The sequence below is a fragment of the Bufo bufo genome, chromosome 8 (genome assembly GCF_905171765.1).
Source record: "Bufo bufo chromosome 8, aBufBuf1.1, whole genome shotgun sequence".
Classification (NCBI taxonomy): domain Eukaryota; kingdom Metazoa; phylum Chordata; class Amphibia; order Anura; family Bufonidae; genus Bufo; species Bufo bufo.
Window position 1 is genome coordinate 230,794,272 of NC_053396.1, and position 24,112 is coordinate 230,818,383.

The 24,112-nt window shown below is 47.5% G+C and overlaps 2 protein-coding genes across 2 annotated transcripts in view; one reads left to right on the forward strand and one right to left on the reverse strand.

Moving 5' to 3' along the window:
- Nucleotides 1-12,746, reverse strand: part of LOC121009301 (peptidoglycan-recognition protein SC2-like) — a 51,227-nt gene extending 38,481 nt beyond the window's left edge. The window contains exon 1 of the mRNA XM_040442318.1: nt 12,632-12,746. The gene's annotated coding sequence lies outside the window, so the exon portion shown is untranslated. The remainder of the gene's footprint in view (nt 1-12,631) is intronic.
- On the forward strand, nt 4,479-13,719 carry LOC121009300 (peptidoglycan-recognition protein SC2-like). Its single transcript, XM_040442317.1, has 5 exons — nt 4,479-4,764; nt 4,844-4,904; nt 12,350-12,551; nt 12,635-12,753; nt 13,029-13,719. Exons 2-5 carry the CDS (start codon nt 4,856-4,858, stop codon nt 13,205-13,207), a joined length of 549 nt encoding a protein of 182 aa, XP_040298251.1. The 5' UTR covers nt 4,479-4,764; nt 4,844-4,855; the 3' UTR covers nt 13,208-13,719.
- Nucleotides 13,720-24,112: the final 10,393 nt, after the last annotated feature.

Consider the following 24,112-nt stretch of genomic DNA (forward strand, 5'->3'; position numbering starts at 1 on the left):
TACAGACATTCTCATCACTTATATATCACTGACATATTCCACAGCGCTGTACAGACATTCTCATCCCTTATATATCACTGACATATTCCACAGCGCTGTACAGACATTCTCATCACTTATATATCACTGACATATTCCACAGCGCTGTACAGACATTCTCATCACTGATATATCACTGACATATTCCACAGCGCTGTACAGACATTCTCATCACTGATATATCACTGACATATTCCACAGCGCTGTACAGACATTCTCATCACTTATATATCACTGACATATTCCACAGCGCTGTACAGACATTCTCATCACTTATATATCACTGACATATTCCACAGCGCTGTACAGACATTCTCATCACTTATATATCACTGACATATTCCACAGTGCTGTACAGACATTCTCATCACTTATATATCACTGACATATTCCACAGCGCTGTACAGACATTCTCATCACTTATATATCGCTGACATATTCCACAGCGCTGTACAGACATTCTCATCACTTATATATCGCTGACATATTCCACAGCGCTGTACAGACATTCTCATCACTTATATATCACTGACATATTCCACAGCGCTGTACAGACATTCTTATCACTTATATATCACTGACATATTCCACAGCGCTGTACAGACATTCTCATCACTTATATATCACTCACATATTCCACAGCGCTGTACAGACATTCCCATCACTTATATATCACTGACATATTCCACAGCGCTGTACAGACATTCTCATCACTTATATATATCTGACATATTCCACAGAGCTGTACAGACATTCTCATCACTTATATATCACTGACATATTCCACAGCGCTGTACAGACATTCTCATCACTTATATATCACTGACATATTCCACAGCGCTGTACAGACATTCTCATCACTTATATATCACTGACATATTCCACAGAGCTGTACAGACATTCTCATCACTTATATATCACTGACATATTCCACAGCGCTGTACAGACATTCTCATCACTTATATATCACTGACATATTCCACAGAGCTGTACAGACATTCTCATCACTTATATATCACTGACATATTCCACAGCGCTGTACAGACATTCATCACTTATATATCACTGACATATCCCACAGCGCTGTACAGACATTCTCATCACTGATATATCACTGACATATTCCACAGCGCTGTACAGACATTCTCATCTCTTCTATATCACTGACATATTCCACAGCGCTGTACAGACATTCTCATCCCTTATATATCACTGACATATTCCACAGCGCTGTACAGACATTCTCATCACTTATATATCACTGACATATTCCACAGCGCTGTACAGACATTCTCATCACTTATATATCACTGACATATTCCACAGCACTGTACAGACATTCTCATCACTTATATATCACTGACATATTCCACAGCACTGTACAGACATTCCCATCACTTATATATCACTGACATATTTCACATCGCTGTACAGACATTCTCATCACTTATATATCACTGACATATTCCACAGCGCTGTACAGACATTCTCATCACTTATATATCACTGACATATTCCACAGCGCTGTACAGACATTCTCATCACTTATATATCACTGACATATTCCACAGCGCTGTACAGACATTCTCATCACTTATACATCACTGACATATTCCACAGCGCTGTACAGACATTCTCATCACTTATATATCACTGACATATTCCACAGCGCTGTACAGACATTCTCCTCACTTATATATCACTGACATATTCCACAGCGCTGTACAGACATTCTCATCACTTATATATCACTGACATATTCCACAGCGCTGTACAGACATTCTCATCACTTATATATCACTGACATATTCACAGCTCTGTACAGACATTCTCATCACTTATATATCACTGACATATTCCACAGCGCTGTACAGACATTCTCATCACTTATATATCACTGACATATTCCACAGCGCTGTACAGACATTCTCATCACTTATATATCACTGACATATTCACAGCTCTGTACAGACATTCTCATCACTTATATATCACTGACATATTCCACAGCGCTGTACAGACATTCTCATCACTTATATATCACTGACATATTCCACAGCGCTGTACAGACATTCTCATCACTTATATATCACTGACATATTCCACAGCGCTGTACAGAAATTCTCATCACTTATATATCACTGACATATTCCACAGCGCTGTACAGACATTCTCATCACTTATATATCACTGACATATTCCACAGCGCTGTACAGACATTCTCCTCACTTATATATCACTGACATATTCCACAGCGCTGTACAGACATTCTCATCACTTATATATCACTGACATATTCCACAGCGCTGTACAGACATTCTCATCCCTTATATATCACTGACATATTCCACAGCGCTGTACAGACATTCTCATCACTTATATATCACTGACATATTCCACAGCGCTGTACAGACATTCTCATCACTTATATATCACTTACATATTCCACAGCGCTGTACAGACATTCTCATCACTTATATATCACTGACATATTCCACAGCGCTGTACAGACATTCTCATCCCTTATATATCACTGACATATTCCACAGCGCTGTACAGACATTCTCATCACTTATATATCACTGACATATTCCACAGCGCTGTACAGACATTCTCATCACTTATATATCACTTACATATTCCACAGCGCTGTACAGACATTCTCATCACTTATATATCACTGACATATTCCACAGCGCTGTACAGACATTCTCATCCCTTATATATCAGTGACATATTCCACAGCGCTGTACAGACATTCCCATCACTTATATATCACTGACATATTCCACAGCGCTGTACAGACATTCTCATCACTTATATATCACTGACATATTCCACAGCGCTGTACAGACATTCTCATCACTTATATATCACTGACATATTCCACAGCGCTGTACAGACATTCTCATCCCTTATATATCACTGACATATTCCACAGCGCTGTACAGACATTCTCATCCCTTATATATCACTGACATATTCCACAGCGCTGTACAGACATTCTCATCACTTATATATCACTGACATATTCCACAGCGCTGTACAGACATTCTCATCACTTATATATCACTGACATATTCCACAGCGCTGTCCAGACATTCTCATCACTTATATATCACTGACATACTCCACAGCGCTGTACAGACATTCTCATCCCTTATATATCACTGACATATTCCACAGCGCTGTACAGACATTCTCATCACTTATATATCACTGACATATACCACAGCTCTGTACAGACATTCTCATCACTTATATATCACTGACATATTCCACAGCGCTGTACAGACATTCTCATCACTTATATATCACTGACATATTCCACAGCGCTGTACAGACATTCTCATCACTTATATATCACTGACATATTCCACAGCGCTGTACAGACATTCTCATCCCTTATATATCACTGACATATTCCACAGCGCTGTACAGACATTCTCATCACTTATATATCACTGACATATACCACAGCGCTGTACAGACATTCTCATCACTTATATATCACTGACATATCCCACAGCGCTGTACAGACATTCTCATCACTTATATATCACTGACATATTCCACAGCACTGTACAGACATTCTCATCACTTATATATCACTGACATATCCCACAGCGCTGTACAGACATTCTCATCACTTATATATCACTGACATATTCCACAGCGCTGTACAGACATTCTCATCACTTATATATCACTGACATATTCCACAGCACTGTACAGACATTCTCATCACTTATATGTCACTGACATATTCCACAGCGCTGTACAGACATTCTCATCCCTTATATATCACTGACATATTCCACAGCGCTGTACAGACATTCTCATCACTTATATGTCACTGACATATTCCACAGCGCTGTACAGACATTCTCATCCCTTATATATCACTGACATATTCCACAGCGCTGTACAGACATTCTCATCACACTGTTCCCGATGGGGCTTACAGTCGGAAACCGGGGGAATCCCACGCAAACACAGGGAGAATATACAATCTCCATGTAGCTGTTGTCCTTGGTCAGGTTTGATCCTAGGACACGGTGCTGCCCTTCTACAATTTCCATTCATATGACTGAAACAGTCACAGAAATGTCTACATTAGATTTGCCTTGTGTGAATATATTCTTACACGCCCTCTACTGCGGGTGGTCACTTTTGTCCTCTATAACCCTGGGAGGCCATCAGCCCTGGAGATACTAATTGTTGGTACCCCAGACACCGTATCACAGGCCCCGGACTCTTGCAGCTCCTGGCCAAATTGAATGTTGGACCCTCCACACCAGCCCCCATCTCGTGGGGTTAACATCTGATCACAAACAACCAAATATAAAGAGGCGACTATTTCTGCTGCGGCTTATCAGAGCTTCAGGGCCACCGTGCCGGGTGCAAAGCCCAAGTGCAGAGTGCAGAGCCCAGGGAAACGCTCTGCTGCCAGCGCTGCGATGCTCTGCATTTTCACTGTGCACCTAAATATGTAATGCGCTGGCCCCACTCATCAGTAAACATGGGGTGCACATATTGTGGGGTGACCCTGCGGTCATCAGAACGCCATATCTCCACCTTATTGGCCCTGGAACCTCACAATCCCCGACTCACCCCGTTATATAATGGCCTTGGCAGAAGCAGTCCTCAAGGCCGCCGGGACCGCCGTCAACAGAATAAATAGCGGAGGGATCCAGAGCGGCACTCAAACAGATCCAGCCACAGGTAAGTGAGACAACCCTGAGCTCCAGGGCCACCCGCAGCCAAAGCCGCCTCACCCTGGTCCCTCTCTTCTCTCCGGCAGGTGTACCCCGCCATGCTGCGTCTCATCGCTCTCCTCGCCACCCTCTGCGCAGTCGCTCATGGTGAGTACAGGACACACGGACAGAAGATGCGTCACATTTAGCCAGGCTTCGCGCTAAGAACATCCACGGTAATGGCATCTACCATACATACTCTCCACAACTACTCCCATCATTGCCCTAACATTAAAGGGATTCTGTCATCAGATTTAACCCCTCTAACCTAAGCATATGCCCATGTCCAGACTAATAAGAAGAATCCTAAGCTGCCTTCTACAGCTCAGCACCGCCTCCGCAATCCTGCCCGTCCCTCGGCCAGATCCCGCGCCCGTGCGGACTCCTGGCAGCGGCTTTGTTGAGCGAAGTGCGCATCAGGCTGGCGCATGCGCACTTCGCTCAACGAAGCCGCTGCCAGGAGTCCGCACGGGCGCGGGATCTGGCCGAGGGACGGGCAGGATTGCGGAGGCGGTGCTGAGCTGTAGAAGGCGGCGCTGGGCACCGGACAGCGAGGGGTGCGGCCGGGCACCCAGTATTAACGGACCTCCCCTTGGGCACCTTAAGTAAGTGATTGACAGGTTATAAAAACCTGTTTTTTGGGCAAATAGAGCCACAGTGAGGTTTAATAAGGCCAGCTTAGGATTCTTCCTATTAGTCTGAACACGAGCATATGCTTAGGTTAGAGGGGTTAAATCTGATGACAGAATCCCTTTAAGGGGCTGTCTGGCCTGTGAGTTTTCTATCAAATAAGGTCAGAATGGTAGTAGTTGACAGCCACCCATCTGGACCAGCAGGGGCCGAGTCACCATACTGGGAGCGGTGGGTGACATCTTTGTAGTTTTACAACATTCTGAACCTATTACAAACAGATCTTACTGACAGGATATCCCTTTCCCACATCACCACCGCCATCCCGCAGGTCACGAGTCCTCACACTAAACCCATGGGAACCATTTCCATAGTTGCCTCATGATTAGAGCCTCAGGGGCCCCTAAGTTAATCAGTGCCTGTGAGCAACATACACATGACTGACGGAGACGAGAAATGAAGTCATCTGATGCAGGAAGGACGAGCAGTGCTCAATAAAATGGCCGCAGGCACGGTGCATCTGTCATGTGGTTTAAATGAACTAAGGTCTAAAAAAGATTACCTCATCATAAGAACCTACCCACCTATCTGAGTGGATGAGAGTCTGACCACTGTGAGCTCCCCCTAGTGGTGGCTGTATAATCTGTATGTAGTGAGCTCCCTCTAGTGGTGACTGTATAATCTGTGTGTAGTGAGCTCCCTCTAGTGGTGGCTGTATAATCTGTATGTAGTGAGCTCCCTCTAGTGGTGGCTGTATAATCTGTATGTAGTGAGCTCCCTCTAGTGGTGACTGTATAATCTGTGTGTAGTGAGCTCCCTCTAGTGGTGGCTGTATAATCTGTATGTAGTGAGCTCCCTCTAGTGGTGGCTGTATAATCTGCTTGTAGCGAGCCCCCTCTAGTGGTGACTGTATAATCTGTATGTAGTGAGCTCCCTCTAGTGGTGGCTGTATAATCTGTATGTAGTGAGCTCCCTCTAGTGGTGGCTGTATAATCTGTATGTAGTGAGCTCCCCCTAGTGGTGGCTGTATAATCTGTATGTAGTGAGCTCCCTCTAGTGGTGGCTGTATAATCTGTATGTAGAGAGCTCCCCCTAGTGGTGACTGTATAATCTGTATGTAGTGAGCTCCCCCTAGAGGTGGCTGTATAATCTGTATGTAGTGAGCTCCCCCTAGTGGTGGCTGTATAATCTGTATGTAATGAGCTCCCTCTAGTGGTGGCTGTATAATCTGTATGTAGTGAGCTCCCTCTAGTGGTGGCTGTATAATCTGTATGTAGTGAGCTCCCTCTAGTGGTGGCTGTATAATCTGTATGTAGTGAGCTCCCTCTAGTGGTGACTGTATAATCTGTATGTAGTGAGCTCCTCTAGTGGTGGCTGTATAATCTGTATGTAGTGAGCTCCCTCTAGTGGTGGCTGTATAATCTGTATGTAGAGAGCTCCCCCTAGTGGTGACTGTATAATCTGTATGTAGTGAGCTCCCTCTAGTGGTGGCTGTATAATCTGTATGTAGTAAACTCCCTCTAGTGGTGGCTGTATGACCTGTATGTAGTGAGCTCCCCCTAGTGGTGGCTGTATAATCTGTATGTAGTGAGCTCCCTCTAGTGGTGGCTGTATAATCTGTATGTAGTGAGCTCCCTCTAGTGGTGGCTGTATAATCTGTATGTAGTGAGCTCCCTCTAGTGATGACTGTATAATCTGTATGTAGTGAGCTCCCTCTAGTGGTGACTGTATAATCTGTATGTAGTGAGCTCCCTCTAGTGGTGGGTGTATAATCTGTATGTAGTGAGCTACCTCTAGTGGTGACTGTATAATCTGTATGTAGTGAGCTTCCTCTAGTGGTGGCTGTATGATCTGTATGTAGTGAGCTCCCTCTAGTGGTGGCTGTATAATCTGTATGTAGTGAGCTCCCTCTAGAGGTGGCTGTATAATCTGTATGTAGTGAGCTCCTTCTAGTGGTGGCTGTATAATCTGTATGTAGTGAGCTCCCTCTAGAGGTGGCTGTATAATCTATATGTAGTGAGCTCCTTCTAGTGGTGGCTGTATAATCTGTATGTAGTGAGCTCCCTCTAGTGGTGGCTGTATAATCTGTATGTAGTGAGCTCTCTCTAGTGGTGGCTGTATAATCTGTATGTAGTGAGCTCTCCCTAGTGGTGGCTGTATAATCTGTATGTAGTGAGCTCCCTCTAGTGGTGGCTGTATAATCTGTATGTAGTGAGCTCCCTCTAGTGGTGGCTGTATAATCTGTATGTAGTGAGCTCCCTCTAGTGGTGGCTGTATAATCTGTATGTAGTGAGCTCCCTCTAGTGGTGGCTGTATAATCTGTATGTAGTGAGCTCCCTCTAGTGGTGGCTGTATAATCTGTATGTAGTGAGCTCCCTCTAGTGGAGGCTGTATAATCTGTATGTAGTGAGCTCCCTCTAGTGGTGGCTGTATGATCTGTATGTAGTGAGCTCCCTCTAGTGGTGACTGTATGATCTGTATGTAGTGAGCTCCCTCTAGTGGTGGCTGTATAATCTGTATGTAGTGAGCTCCCTCTAGTGGTGACTGTATAATCTGTGTGTAGTGAGCTCCCTCTAGTGGTGGCTGTATAATCTGTATGTAGTGAGCTCCCTCTAGTGGTGGCTGTATAATCTGTATGTAGTGAGCTCCCTCTAGTGGTGACTGTATAATCTGTGTGTAGTGAGCTCCCTCTAGTGGTGGCTGTATAATCTGTATGTAGTGAGCTCCCTCTAGTGGTGGCTGTATAATCTGCTTGTAGCGAGCCCCCTCTAGTGGTGACTGTATAATCTGTATGTAGTGAGCTCCCTCTAGTGGTGGCTGTATAATCTGTATGTAGTGAGCTCCCTCTAGTGGTGGCTGTATAATCTGTATGTAGTGAGCTCCCCCTAGTGGTGGCTGTATAATCTGTATGTAGTGAGCTCCCTCTAGTGGTGGCTGTATAATCTGTATGTAGAGAGCTCCCCCTAGTGGTGACTGTATAATCTGTATGTAGTGAGCTCCCCCTAGAGGTGGCTGTATAATCTGTATGTAGTGAGCTCCCCCTAGTGGTGGCTGTATAATCTGTATGTAATGAGCTCCCTCTAGTGGTGGCTGTATAATCTGTATGTAGTGAGCTCCCTCTAGTGGTGGCTGTATAATCTGTATGTAGTGAGCTCCCTCTAGTGGTGGCTGTATAATCTGTATGTAGTGAGCTCCCTCTAGTGGTGACTGTATAATCTGTATGTAGTGAGCTCCTCTAGTGGTGGCTGTATAATCTGTATGTAGTGAGCTCCCTCTAGTGGTGGCTGTATAATCTGTATGTAGAGAGCTCCCCCTAGTGGTGACTGTATAATCTGTATGTAGTGAGCTCCCTCTAGTGGTGGCTGTATAATCTGTATGTAGTAAACTCCCTCTAGTGGTGGCTGTATGACCTGTATGTAGTGAGCTCCCCCTAGTGGTGGCTGTATAATCTGTATGTAGTGAGCTCCCTCTAGTGGTGGCTGTATAATCTGTATGTAGTGAGCTCCCTCTAGTGGTGGCTGTATAATCTGTATGTAGTGAGCTCCCTCTAGTGATGACTGTATAATCTGTATGTAGTGAGCTCCCTCTAGTGGTGACTGTATAATCTGTATGTAGTGAGCTCCCTCTAGTGGTGGGTGTATAATCTGTATGTAGTGAGCTACCTCTAGTGGTGACTGTATAATCTGTATGTAGTGAGCTTCCTCTAGTGGTGGCTGTATGATCTGTATGTAGTGAGCTCCCTCTAGTGGTGGCTGTATAATCTGTATGTAGTGAGCTCCCTCTAGAGGTGGCTGTATAATCTGTATGTAGTGAGCTCCTTCTAGTGGTGGCTGTATAATCTGTATGTAGTGAGCTCCCTCTAGAGGTGGCTGTATAATCTATATGTAGTGAGCTCCTTCTAGTGGTGGCTGTATAATCTGTATGTAGTGAGCTCCCTCTAGTGGTGGCTGTATAATCTGTATGTAGTGAGCTCTCTCTAGTGGTGGCTGTATAATCTGTATGTAGTGAGCTCTCCCTAGTGGTGGCTGTATAATCTGTATGTAGTGAGCTCCCTCTAGTGGTGGCTGTATAATCTGTATGTAGTGAGCTCCCTCTAGTGGTGGCTGTATAATCTGTATGTAGTGAGCTCCCTCTAGTGGTGGCTGTATAATCTGTATGTAGTGAGCTCCCTCTAGTGGTGGCTGTATAATCTGTATGTAGTGAGCTCCCTCTAGTGGTGGCTGTATAATCTGTATGTAGTGAGCTCCCTCTAGTGGAGGCTGTATAATCTGTATGTAGTGAGCTCCCTCTAGTGGTGGCTGTATGATCTGTATGTAGTGAGCTCCCTCTAGTGGTGACTGTATGATCTGTATGTAGTGAGCTCCCTCTAGTGGTGGCTGTATAATCTGTATGTAGTGAGCTCCCTCTAGTGGTGGCTGTATAATCTGTATGTAGTGAGCTCCCTCTAGTGGTGGCTGTATAATCTGTATGTACTGAGCTCCCTCTAGTGGTGGCTGTATAATCTGTATGTAGTGAGCTCCCTCTAGTGGTGACTGTATGATCTGTATGTAGTGAGCTCCCTCTAGTGGTGGCTGTATAATCTGTATGTAGTGAGCTCCCTCTAGTGGTGGCTGTATAATCTGTATGTAGTGAGCTCCCTCTAGTGGTGGCTGTATAATCTGTATGAACTGAGCTCCCTCTAGTGGTGGTTGTATAATCTGTATGTAGTGAGCTCCCTCTAGTGATCTCTGTATAATCTGTATTTAGTGAGCTCCCTCTAGTGATCTCTGTATAATCTGTATGTAGTGAGCTCCTTCTAGTGGTGGCTGTATAATCTGTATGTAGTGAGCTCCCTCTGGTGGTGGCTGTATAATCTGTATGTAGTGAGCTCCCTCTAGTGGTGGCTGTATAATCTGTATGTAGTGAGCTCCCTCTAGTGGCGGCTGTATAATCTGTATGTAGTGAGCTCCCTCTAGTGGTGGCTGTATAATCTGTATGTAGTGAGCTCCCTCTAGTGGTGACTGTATGATCTGTATGTAGTGAGCTCCCTCTAGTGGTGGCTGTATAATCTGTATGTAGTGAGCTCCCTCTAGTGGTGGCTGTATAATCTGTATGTAGTGAGCTCCCTCTAGTGGTGGCTGTATAATCTGTATGTAGTGAGCTCCCTCTAGTGGTGGCTGTATAATCTGTATGTAGTGAGCTCCCTCTAGTGGTGACTGTATGATCTGTATGTAGTGAGCTCCCTCTAGTGGTGGCTGTATAATCTGTATGTAGTGAGCTCCCTCTAGTGATGGCTGTATAATCTGTATGTAGTGAGCTCCCTCTAGTGGTGGCTGTATAATCTGTATGTACTGAGCTCCCTCTAGTGGTGGCTGTATAATCTGTATGTACTGAGCTCCCTCTAGTGGTGGTTGTATAATCTGTATGTAGTGAGCTCCCTCTAGTGATCTCTGTATAATCTGTATTTAGTGAGCTCCCTCTAGTGATCTCTGTATAATCTGTATGTAGTGAGCTCCCTCTAGTGGTGGCTGTATAATCTGTATGTAGTGAGCTCCTTCTAGTGGTGGCTGTATAATCTGTATGTAGTGAGCTCCCTCTAGTGGTGGCTGTATAATCTGTATGTAGTGAGCTCCCTCTAGTGGTGGCTGTATAATCTGTATGTAGTGAGCTCCCTCTAGTGGTGGCTGTATAATCTGTATGTAGTGAGCTCCCTCTAGTGGCGGCTGTATAATCTGTATGTAGTGAGCTCCCTCTAGTGGTGGCTGTATAATCTGTATGTAGTGAGCTCCCTCTAGTGGTGACTGTATAATCTGTATGTAGTGAGCTCCCTCTAGTGGTGGCTGTATAATCTGTATGTAGTAAGCTCCCTCTAGTGGTGGCTGTATGACCTGTATGTAGTGAGCTCCCCCTAGTGGTGGCTGTATAATCTGTATGTAGTGAGCTCCCTCTAGTGGTGACTGTATAATCTGTATGTAGTGAGCTCCCTCTAGTGGTGGCTGTATAATCTGTATGTAGTGAGCTCCCTCTAGTGGTGACTGTATAATCTGTATGTAGTGAGCTCCCTCTAGTGGTGGCTGTATAATCTGTATGTGGTGAGCTCCCTCTAGTGGTGGCTGTATAATCTGTATGTAGTGAGCTCCCTCTAGTGGTGGCTGTATAATCTGTATGTAGTGAGCTCCCTCTAGTGATCTCTGTATAATCTGTATGTAGTGAGCTCCCTCTAGTGGTGGCTGTATAATCTGTATGTAGTGAGCTCCCTCTAGTGGTGGCTGTATAATCTGTATGTAGTGAGCTCCCCCTAGTGGTGGTTGATAACGTAGCTGATGTCATTGGTGATCTCCTCTTATCATCAAGTATCCTGTTTTTTCCCCATCTTAGACAATGGGGATATATTGCTAGGATATGTTCCTATTGTCTAATAGGTGCAGGTCCCACCTCTAGCACCAGCGCCTAGCTCGTAAATGCAGCCAACAAAGTGTTCCGGCCACCACAGAGCGTTCCTATTGGCCCGCTATTTTCAGCATCCCCATAGAAATGAATGGGAGCACATCGCACTTGTGTGGCCACTGCTTCCATTGACTTCTATGGGGCCAATGGAAATAGCTGAGCCAGTGCTTGACTATTTTCGTCAGTCCCATAGAAATTAATGGAGGGTAGCCGTACATGAGCAATGCGCCTTCACGTTGCCGGCTGGGTTTACGAGTTAGGTGCGGGTCCCACCTCATAGCGATATACCCTCATTGTCTGAGATAGGAAAACCCCTTTAAGAGCCGTCTTGATGCTTTATCGGGAGGGCAGCGCCCCCAGTGGCTGTGGAGTGTGTAGCAGTGATGTCAGGGACGCCGCACATCTGGCAGTGAAGTTCTCCTGCAGAATTTACACCATCCTTATAGGACGCTCCTCAGTGATGATGGTGATGTATTAACCATGATCTTCTGTGCCAGGCTGCCCCACCATCCTCACCAAGTCTCAGTGGGGGGGTCGTGCTGCCACCTGCAGGACAGCCATGGCCACTCCAGTCACATACGTGGTCATCCACCACACTGAGGGCACCGCCTGTACCACTCAATCCGCCTGCATCACCCAAGCCAAGAACATCCAGAGCTACCACATGACCAGCAACGCCTGGTGCGACATCGGCTACAGGTGAGAGGGCGGCGGGTGCAGGGAGCGTCACCCTCATCCTACTGCCATCAGCCGCTAATCTGACGCCTTGTTTTGTACTCCAGCTTCCTTGTTGGTGAAGACGGCAACGCATACGAGGGGCGTGGATGGACATCTGTGGGAGCGCACGCCCCCAACTACAACTCCAACTCCATTGGCATCAGCGTCTTCGGCTCCTTCACCAGTACGTCTGGGATTGCTTCTTACTGGATGCGGGGGAAGGAATGAGGGGGGCTATAACGAGGGAGGTGGGGGAGATATTAACGAGGGAGATGGGGGGGTTGTAACTAGGAGGGATGACTCTGTATCCTTGCAGATGGACTATGAAGCTGCTGGAGATTTATGGCTGGTGTCAGTGGAGCAGCTCAGACCCCGGCCGCACCTCACGGCTCTTGTTGGTAATAGCACAGATCCGCGCCGGTCTGTAATACATTATTACATGATGTGTTCTTTTCTTAGGCCGTAATCCCAACACAGCAGCCATAAACGCAGTCAAGAGTCTCATCAGCTGCGGCGTCACCAAAGGATACATCAAGTCTGCCTACATCCTGAAGGGACATCGCAACGTCACCGCCACCGACTGCCCCGGAAACACCTTCTACAACACAGTCAAGACCTGGCCCCGCTTCCAGGCATAATCCCGAGGGTTAACTCGCCCTGTTTCTAGGCATAATCCCGAGGGGTAACGCCCGCTTCTAGGCATAATCCCGAGGGGTAACACCCGCTTCTAGGCATAATCCCGAGGGGTAACGCCCGCTTCTAGGCATAATCCCGAGGGGTAACGCCCGCTTATAGGCATAATCCCGAGGGGTAACGCCCGCTTCTAGGCATAATCCCGAGGGGTAACGCCCGCTTATAGACATAATCCCGAGGGGTAACGCCCGCTTCTAGGCATAATCCCGAGGGGTAACGCCCGCTTCTAGGCATAATCCCGAGGGGTAACACCCGCTTCTAGGCATAATCCCGAGGGGTAACGCCCGCTTCTAGGCATAATCCCGAGGGGTAACGCCCGCTTCTAGGCATAATCCCGAGGGGTAACGCCCGCTTCTAGGCATAATCCCGAGGGGTACCGCCCGCTTCTAGGCATAATCCCGAGGGGTACCGCCCGCTTCTAGGCATAATCCCGAGGGGTACCGCCCGCTTCTAGGCATAATCCCGCTGTGTAACTCGCCCCAGAGAGGATCCAGCATGTGACTGAAATAAATCCAGTAATCTTATACTTGTCCTGTGTATACATGATAATCAATGGGTCAGACACTAGAAGCTACTGGGCCCTGTGTCAATCTGTCCGGGGCCCCAAACTGAGTAAGGCCTCATTCACACAAGCGTGCTGAAATCCATCTGTAGTGTCATCAGTATTGCTTCAGTAATTCATCCGGATTTACATGTGTCCACAATGCACGGACAATGTTCGTGTGGATTCCGGAGACGGATCCAGATCCATGATCCGTCCGCACCGCATGCGGAGGCACAGAGAGAAACATTCAGGATTGTGAACCCATTCCAGTGATGCGGGGGGCACACGGCCGGTGCCCGTATACTGCGTGTGAATGAGACTTAGGCCTCTTTCACACTTGCGTTGTCCGGATCCGGCGTGTACTCCACTTGCCAGAATTACACGCCGGATCCGGAAAAACGCAAGTGTACTGAAAGCATTTGAAGACGGAACCGTCTTCCAAATGCGTTCAGTGTTACTATGGCAGCCAGGACGCTATTAAAGTCCTGGTTGCCATAGTAGGAGCGGGGAGCGGTATACTTACAGTCCGTGCGGCTCCCGGGGCGCTCCAGAGTGACGTCAGAGCGCCCCATGCGCATGGATGACATGATCCATGTGATCACATGATCCATGCGCTTGGGGCGCCCTGACGTCACTCTGGAGCGCCCGGGGAGCCGCACGGACGGTAAGTACACTGCTCCCCCGCTCCCCACTACACTTTACCATGGCTGCCAGGACTTTAGCGTCCCGGCAGCCATGGTAACCACTCTGAAAAAGCTAAATGTCGGCTCCGGCAATGCGCCGAAACGACGTTTAGCTTAAGGCCGGATCCGGATCAATGCCTTCCAATGGGCATTAATTCCGGATCCGGCCTTGCGGCAAGTGTTCCGGATTTTTGGCCGGAGCAAAAAGCGCAGCATGCTGCGGTATTTTCTCCGGCCAAAAAACGTTCCGTTCCGGAACTGAAGACATCCTGAACGGATTTCTCTCCATTCAGAATGCATGGGGATAATCCTGATCAGTATTCTTCCGGCATAGAGCCCCGACGACGGAACTCTATGCCGGAAGACAAGAACGCAAGTGTGAAAGAGCCCTTACTTATCCTGTACTGATCCTGAGTTACATCCTGTATTATACTGCAGAGCTGCACTCACTATTCTGCTGGTGCAGTCACTGTGTACATACATTACTTATCCTGTACTGATCCTGAGTTACATCCTGTATTATACTCCAGAGCTGCACTCACTATTCTGCTGGTGCAGTCACTGTGTACATACATTACTTATCCTGTACTGATCCTGAGTTACATCCTGTATTATACTCCAGAGCTGCACTCACTATTCTGCTGGTGCAGTCACTGTGTACATACATTACTTATCCTGTACTGATCCTGAGTTACATCCTGTATTATACTCCAGAGCTGCACTCACTATTCTGCTGGTGCAGTCACTGTGTACATACATTACTTATCCTGTACTGATCCTGAGTTACATCCTGTATTATACTCAGAGCTGCACTCACTATTCTGCTGGTGCAGTCACTGTGTACATACATTACTTATCCTGTACTGATTCTGAGTTACATCCTGTATTATACTCCAGAGCTGCACTCACTATTCTGCTGGTGCAGTCACTGTGTACATATATTACTTATCCTGTACTGATCCTGAGTTACATCCTGTATTATACTCCAGAGCTGCACTCACTATTCTGCTGGTGCAGTCACTGTGTACATACATTACTTATCCTGTACTGATCCTGAGTTACATCCTGTATTATACCTCAGAGCTGCACTCACTATTCTGCTGGTGCAGTCACTGTGTACATACATTACTTATCCTGTACTGATCCTGAGTTACATCCTGTATTATACTCCAGAGCTGCACTCACTATTCTGCTGGTGCAGTCACTGTGTACATACATTACTTATCCTGTACTGATCCTGAGTTACATCCTGTATTATACTCCAGAGCTGCACTCACTATTCTGCTGGTGCAGTCACTGTGTACATACATTACTTATCCTGTACTGATCCTGAGTTACATCCTGTATTATACTCCAGAGCAGCACTCACTATTCTGCTGGTGCAGTCCCTGTGTACATACATTACTTATCCTGTACTGATCCTGAGTTACATCCTGTATTATACTCCAGAGCTGCACTCACTATTCTGCTGGTGCAGTCACTGTGTACATACATTACTTATCCTGTACTGATCCTGAGTTACATCCTGTATTATACTCCAGAGCTGCACTCACTATTCTGCTGGTGCAGTCACTGTGTACATACATTACTTATCCTGTACTGATCCTGAGTTACATCCTGTATTATACTCCAGAGCTGCACTCACTATTCTGCTGGTGCAGTCACTGTGTACATACATTACTTATCCTGTACTGATCCTGAGTTACATCCTGTATTATACTCCAGAGCTGCACTCACTATTCTGCTGGTGCAGTCACTGTGTACATACATTACTTATCCTGTACTGATCCTGAGTTACATCCTGTATTATACTCCAGAGCTGCACTCACTATTCTGCTGGTGCAGTCACTGTGTACATACATTACTTATCCTGTACTGATCCTGAGTTACATCCTGTATTATACTCCAGAGCTGCACTCACTATTCTGCTGGTGCAGTCACTGTGTACATACATTACTTATCCTGTACTGATCCTGAGTTACATCCTGTATTATACTCCAGAGCAGCACTCACTATTCTGCTGGTGCAGTCGCTGTGTACATACATTACTTATCCTGTACTGATCCTGAGTTACATCCTGTATTATACTCCAGAGCTGCACTCACTATTCTGCTGGTGCAGTCACTGTGTACATACATTACTTATCCTGTACTGATCCTGAGTTACATCCTGTATTATACTCCAGAGCTGCACTCACTATTCTGCTGGTGCAGTCACTGTGTACATACATTACTTATCCTGTACTGATCCTGAGTTACATCCTGTATTATACTCCAGAGCTGCACTCACTATTCTGCTGGTGCAGTCACTGTGTACATACATTACTTATCCTGTACTGATCCTGAGTTACATCCTGTATTATACTCCAGAGCTGCACTCACTATTCTGCTGGTGCAGTCACTGTGTACATACATTACTTATCCTGTACTGATCCTGAGTTACATCCTGTATTATACTCCAGAGCTGCACTCACTATTCTGCTGGTGCAGTCACTGTGTACATACATTACTTATCCTGTACTGATCCTGAGTTACATCCTGTATTATACTCCAGAGCTGCACTCACTATTCTGCTGGTGCAGTCACTGTGTACATACATTACTTATCCTGTACTGATCCTGAGTTACATCCTGTATTATACTCCAGAGCTGCACTCACTATTCTGCTGGTGCAGTCACTGTGTACATACATTACTTATCCTGTACTGATCCTGAGTTACATCCTGTATTATACTCCAGAGCTGCACTCACTATTCTGCTGGTGCAGTCACTGTGTACATACATTACTTATCCTGTACTGATCCTGAGTTACATCCTGTATTATACTCCAGAGCTGCACTCACTATTCTGCTGGTGCAGTCACTGTGTACATACATTACTTATCCTGTACTGATCCTGAGTTACATCCTGTATTATACTCCAGAGCTGCACTCACTATTCTGCTGGTGCAGTCACTGTGTACATACATTACTTATCCTGTACTGAACCTGAGTTACATCCTGTATTATACTCCGGAGCTGCACTCACTATTCTGCTGGTGCAGTCACTGTGTACATACATTACTTATCCTGTACTGATCCTGAGTTACATCCTGTATTATACTCCAGAGCTGCACTCACTATTCTGCTGGTGCAGTCACTATGTACATACATTACTTATCCTGTACTGATCCTGAGTTTTACAGCAAGACACGGAGGCTTCGTATTGCTTTCTCCTTCTTTACTTTTCCACCAATAGCAGCAAAGGAGAAATTAACATAAACATAACAATAAAGGCCCCTCCCCTGACAGATCCTATAATAAGCAGTGTCCTCTTTATATCTTCCTCTTTCTTTGCTGCTCCACCAAAGCTAAGTATCATCTATATATATAACCTTTTGTGCTTGTGTCTGTGGCTCAGGTATATCCTCTGGGCCTCAGTTACCCAAGGGAAACGGTATTTCTCCCTGGGTTTTGTTTATGGGGGCCTCCACCCCCCTGTTTTATTGTGGCTTATTGTTGCCTTGCGCTTATTTCTGCGCCGTACTGTTTTGGGGTTCATTCCCCTCTCTCCCCGTTTAGTCTCCGGTCTGTTCCCCCCTTTATATGTGCGGCGTTTTGCGGTTTCTTTTTACTGCCCATCAGCTATCCTTGCGGCCTGTTCAGACGCTGTGGAGGCGTCCCTCCTACCTTTTCCCTTCCCCGTTCCCTTACCTCGCTCCGGCGCGGCTTCTGCCTGCTTTTCCCGCGGGTCGCGTGATCTCGCGAGATCTCGGCGGCCATTTTAGGTAGCGCCGCCCGTCTTCTCGCGGGATTTCGGCGTTAGGCTGCATCGCATCCGGATCACTTCGGTCTCCTGCTCTGCGGCCTCTGGGGTGACTAACCCCTATTCTTCTAGTCAGGTGGGATACTCAGTTTACCCCCCGTCCTTGGGCCTACCATTAGATTAGTTTATATTATCTATAACTTCAGATTGCTCATTTTACCATGTCCTCTGACCGCTCTCCCTCTGGGCCTAATCCCCCCCCATCCTCTGGGGAGCCCAGCAGGCCAGACTTCAATGCTCAGGCCATTGAGTTACAGCGCTCGGTTTCCAGCGCTATTATTGAGGCCATGGGATCCATGTCCTCTATGCTTTCCCAAACCATCTCCCAGGCCTTGTCTGCCCATACTCCCGGCCCCTCTAGTCAATTGCCCGTACTCACTACCCCGCAGCCTACCATTGAACCTCCTGCCCAGGAGACTTTGACTGGTGTGATCCAAGCCACCCATGATAGCGCGCTTAGATCGCGCAAAAGAGCCTTACCGCGCCAGGCAGAAAGGGCGCGAACGTGGAAATGTGCTAGAGCACAAACTACTGACATGGATTCGGATAATGAATCGGACATGGAGGCTTATGCGGAGGCAAGTGACCACTCTGATGGAGAGTTGGAGATGGAACCTGAGTTTCCAGGCACCACAGGCCCTAGGCCTTCCACCTCTGGGTCCGTGGGCGCATCCGCCACTGCCCCTAACACGGCTTCTACCCTGGTGGATCCCTCAGGCAACCCATTATTTGACCCTGATGCCCTCCACCACCCTAGGTCGGCGGAGTGGCTGCCGGTAGCTCATGTGAGCGATTACCTTGAGCATTGGGTGCGTCGTCCTCTGAGCAAAGAGGCGCGCAGCAAGCTCCGAGCGGAATGCCCCAGACCATTGATCCCTAACAAGGTCTGTGAAACGCCATCTGTGGATCAAAAAATGACACAGTTCTTGGCTAAAACCGGCTGGAATCCCCGTAAGGGGTTAGATTCCGCAATTAAGAGTTGTCAGGATAAGCTCCTTGACATCTTTGGCCCCCTTGCCAAAATCTTTGAGATGGCCGAATCGGCCAGAGTGGACGGCTCTCCGATACATCCGGAGGAGCTTACTGGCTGGATACAGAGAGCCATTTGCATTGCGGGCAGCACCAACTCCTCCCTGGCCATTGAACGGCGTAAAGCCATTCTGTTTAAAATCGACCCAAAATTGGCCAACCTGGCACTTACTGAGACAGGGAAGGATGCTCAGGGTCAACTGTTCGGGGATTCCTTCATTAAGGACCTCAGCAGATATGTAGGAGCATTTACTGCCCTGGACAAGGCCCAGTCCTCCATGAAAAGGATCTTTCAGGGACGGGTCTCCACTAGGGCTGGCAGTAGTAGGGGCCGTCTGTCCGGCCGCTCCAGTTATCAAGCCCGCAGCTCGGGCAGAGGCTCCTTCAACCAGAGACCTCCCTTCCAGGACCAAAGGAATCCTCCTTCGTTCTTCCCGGCCAGAGGCGGCCAATGGCGTTCCAGGTCCGTTAGAGGGAATCCGAACTTCCGAAAATCTTTCGGTAAGTCTTTCCCCAGTGGGGACTTCTTTGGCTCCTTGTGTCGGGGGCAGACTCCGTCTATGTTCCCACATTTGGTCCAGCATTACATCAGACCCATGGGTGCTGAGCACGGTACAGGGGTTCCGCATAGAACTTACGGGTTCGCCAGATCTCGTCCTTTCACCCCCACCCCTGGCACTGCCAGACAGGGATCTAGTGGATGTAGAACTTTTTTCCCTTTTTCACAAGGATGCGATAGAAAGGGCCCCTTCCACCCCGGGGGGTGTTCTCAGCCAAATTTTTCTAGTTCAGAAAAAAGGTGGACAAATGCGTCCAGTGATAAATCTCCGGGCCCTGAACTCTGTGGTGCGCTACCGCCACTTCAAGATGGAGGGGATTCACCTCCTTCGGGACTTGCTGATACCGGGGGACTGGATGGTGAAGCTGGACCTCAAAGATGCTTATCTCACGGTCCCAATTGCCTCCTCGTCCAGGGATCTCCTGCGCTTCCTGTGGAGGGGCGAAGTGTGGCGTTTCACTTGCCTGCCGTTCGGCCTTTCTTCGGCGCCTTGGTGCTTCACCAAGCTACTGCGCCCAGTCATGGCTTGGCTGCGGAGTCGTGGGGTGCGTCTAGTCATCTATCTGGACGACATCCTCATTATGCATCAATGTCAGTCGTCTCTGCTACAGCATCTCCAGTGGACTTCGAATCTTCTGACAGGTCTGGGTTTTCTACTCAATCCCGAGAAATCCTGCCTCACACCGACTCGACGGATGGAGTTCCTGGGCTTCACGGTGGACTCTGTTGCGGAATCTCTCAGTCTTCCTTCAGAGAAGTTGCGGACGATACGCAAGGAGTTGAGACACTCTCTCTCAGCTCCCTCCCTATCCCTACGCCACCTGGCTCGCATCATTGGGCTATTAGCCTCCTCTATCCAGGCAGTCTTCCCCGCTCCGCTCCGCTCCATTATCGGGCTCTACAGCGCCTGAAGATCGCCCACCTCCGTGCCGGGGCCTCGTTTGCAGACGTGGTGGTTCTGGATCAGGAAGCTCGGGAGGAACTTCGTTGGTGGATAAGCAACTTGGAGGCCTGGAATGGCAGAGCAATCTTCGGATTCCAACCAGAATTCACGGTGGAGTCGGACGCGAGTCTCCAAGGCTGGGGTGCCCACTGCGAGGGTATTTCCACTGGGGGTCGATGGTCGGAGACCGAGGCCCATCTTCACATCAACGCTCTGGAACTTCTAGCGGGCTCGTTTGCCATCAGGAGTTTCACCAAGGGCATAGCTCACGCATGCATCCGCTTACGCATGGACAATGTGTCGGCGGTCAGGTATGTCAATCATTTAGGCGGCACCCAATCTGCCACCTTAGCCAGGCTGGCGAAGGAGTTCTGGTCCTACTGTCTGTCCAGGGACATCATGATTCAAGCGGAGTACATTCCGGGTTTTCACAACTACCGAGCGGATCGGAGTTCCCGATGCTTCACGGACGGCAGCGACTAGAGGCTGAATCCGGAGATGTTCTCCGCAATCTCGGACATCTGGGGTCCTTGCTCCATAGACCTCTTTGCGTCCCGGCTCAATACTCACCTGCCCAGGTTCTTCAGCTGGCGTCCGGATCCGGTAGCAGAGGCGGTGGATGCGTTTCTCCAGGACTGGTCTTCAGCTCTACATTACGCGTTTCCACCGTTTGCCATGATTCCGAGAATGCTGCTACAGACTCGTTGTCAGATGGCGGAATTGGTGGTGGTGATTCCCTTCTGGGGGTCTCAAGCCTGGTACCCGAGCCTCCTGGAACTCCTAGTGGATGTACCTCTCCTCCTTCCGAGTCGGACGGATCTCCTCCAGGACCCTCTAGGGGCCCCACATCCCCTGCTGGTCGAGGGCTCCCTTCAACTTCTAGCGGGCCGAATCTCAGGACTCCAGGAGAGATCGAGGGAATTTCGGAGGCAACTAGACGCCTCCTGGACAACGCTTGGGCTCCCGGCACCCGAAAATCTTACCGGGCAGCTTGGGGATCTTGAATTAGCTGGTGCATGGAACGGGACCTGGATCCCATTTCGGCACCTGTGACCCATTTGTTGCAATTCCTTACATCTCTCTTTGAAGCAGGAAAAGCTTATCGGACCATCAATTTGTTCCGTTCAGCGATTTCTTCTACTCATCAGGGTTTTGATGGGGTTCCTGCCGGTCAACACCCTTCGGTGTCACGACTTTTACGTGGCTCACGCTTGGCTCGGCCACGTTTCACCACAACGTGGGATGTTTCCCTGGTCCTTTCTTTCCTCTCTGCTTGGCCTGACAACGTGGCTCTTTCCCTCCGTCAACTTTCGGCCAAATTGCTTACCCTATTTTGCCTAATTTCCTGTAAGAGGGTCTCTGATGTCAGGGCTCTGGATCATGATGCGAGATCCTTTACTCCCGAGGGTGTTACTTTTAACATCACGCGGCGCACCAAGACCAATATTCGGTCTGTGTCGTATCCCTGTTTTCCATCTTCTCCGGCGCTTTGTCCTGTCGCCTGCTTACGGGAATATGAGTTGCGCAGTAGGACTCACCTCTCTGCGGATAACCCACAACTGTTCCTCTCTATTCGCCATCCCTTTGGCCCGGTGACCAGTCCCACTTTGGCGCGTTGGATGAAGTGGGTCATGTCCCTTTCTGGGATTAATACGGCGGTCTTTACCGCTCATTCAGCCAGGGGCGCGGCTGCCACTGCCCTGGCTGTTTCGGGGGCTCGTTTAGAGGACATTCTGCGTCTGGCTGACTGGTCTAGGGCCACGACGTTCACAGAATTTTATTTTCGTCCGCCCCCTCATGTGTTTTCTTCTATTATTGAGCAGCTTTGAACTTGCAATACGAAGCCTCCGTGTCTTGCTGTAAAACTAAATGATTTTCCTATTTCATGACGTAAAGTCATAGTTTTATTAAAGACACGGAGGCGAGTATTGCCCGCCCTGGGTTTCTCCTGCCCACCCTGTCTGTGATGTTATGGTGATATTATTGACTGTTATATGGTCTTTTATTGTTATTTATGACATGTTTTGCCATTAAGGTTTATTTATGGTTCTGTTTATCAGCGACCTTTTTGATGTACGACCGTTACAGGGTCGAGATTGCTCAGTTTTACCCAATTTTTACACTGGCTATATTATTTATTCTGTTTCAGGTTGAAAACTCCTCGGCACATGGAATTCCGTGTTGTTCCAGGTTTCCTGAGAGGTTAGCCATGTTGGCTTGAGTTCTACAGTTGGACGGACCAGGATGGTTGTCGGTTTCGGATCCAGTTTCGGTTACGTTTCAGTTTCGGTTTGGCGGTTGGTGTCGTGGATTCAAAGAAAGAGGAAGATATGCAAGAGGACACTGCTTATTATAGGATCTGTCAGGGGAGGGTCCTTTTTGTTATGATTATGTTAATTTCTCCTTTGCTGCTATTGGTGGAAGTAAAGAAGGAGATAGCAATACGAAGCCTCCGTGTCTTTAATAAAACTATGACTTTACGTCATGAAATAGGAAAATCATTTAGTTACATCCTGTATTATACTCCAGAGCTGCACTCACTATTCTGCTGGTGCAGTCACTGTGCACATACATTACTTATCCTGTACTGATCCTGAGTTACATCCTGTATTATACTCCAGAGCTGCACTCACTATTCTGCTGGTGCAGTCACTGTGTACATACATTACTTATCCTGTACTGATCCTGAGTTACATTCTGTATTATACTCCAGAGCTGCACTCACTATTCTGCTGGTGCAGTCACTGTGTACATACATTACTTATCCTGTACTGACCCTGAGTTACATCCTGTATTATACTCCAGAGCTGCACTCACTATTCTGCTGGTGCAGTCACTGTGTACGTACATTACTTATCCTGTACTGATCCTGAGTTACATCCTGTATTATACTCCAGAGCTGCACTCACTATTCTGCTGGTGCAGTCACTGTGTACATACATTACTTATCCTGTACTGATTCTGAGTTACATCCTGTATTATACTCCAGAGCTGCACTCACTATTCTGCTGGTGCAGTCACTGAGTACATACATTACTTATCCTGTACTGATCCTGAGTTACATCCTGTATTATACTCCAGAGCTGCACTCACTATTCTGCTGGTGCAGTCACTGTGTACATACATTACTTATCCTGCACTGATCCTGAGTTACATCCTGTATTATACTCCAGAGCTGCACTCACTATTCTGCTGGTGCAGTCACTGTGTACATACATTACTTATCCTGCACTGATCCTGAGTTACATCCTGTATTATACTCCAGAGCTGCACTCACTATTCTGCTGGTG

Bases quoted from the DNA above. Each gene is read 5' to 3' on its own strand.
- LOC121009300 (XM_040442317.1), top strand. From the start codon at position 4,856: ATGCTGCGTCTCATCGCTCTCCTCGCCACCCTCTGCGCAGTCGCTCAT. The intron at 4,905-12,349 runs GTGAGTACAGGA...CTTCTGTGCCAG, and splicing joins CCTCTGCGCAGTCGCTCATG to GCTGCCCCACCATCCTCACC. The intron at 12,552-12,634 runs GTGAGAGGGCGG...TTTGTACTCCAG, and splicing joins TGGTGCGACATCGGCTACAG to CTTCCTTGTTGGTGAAGACG.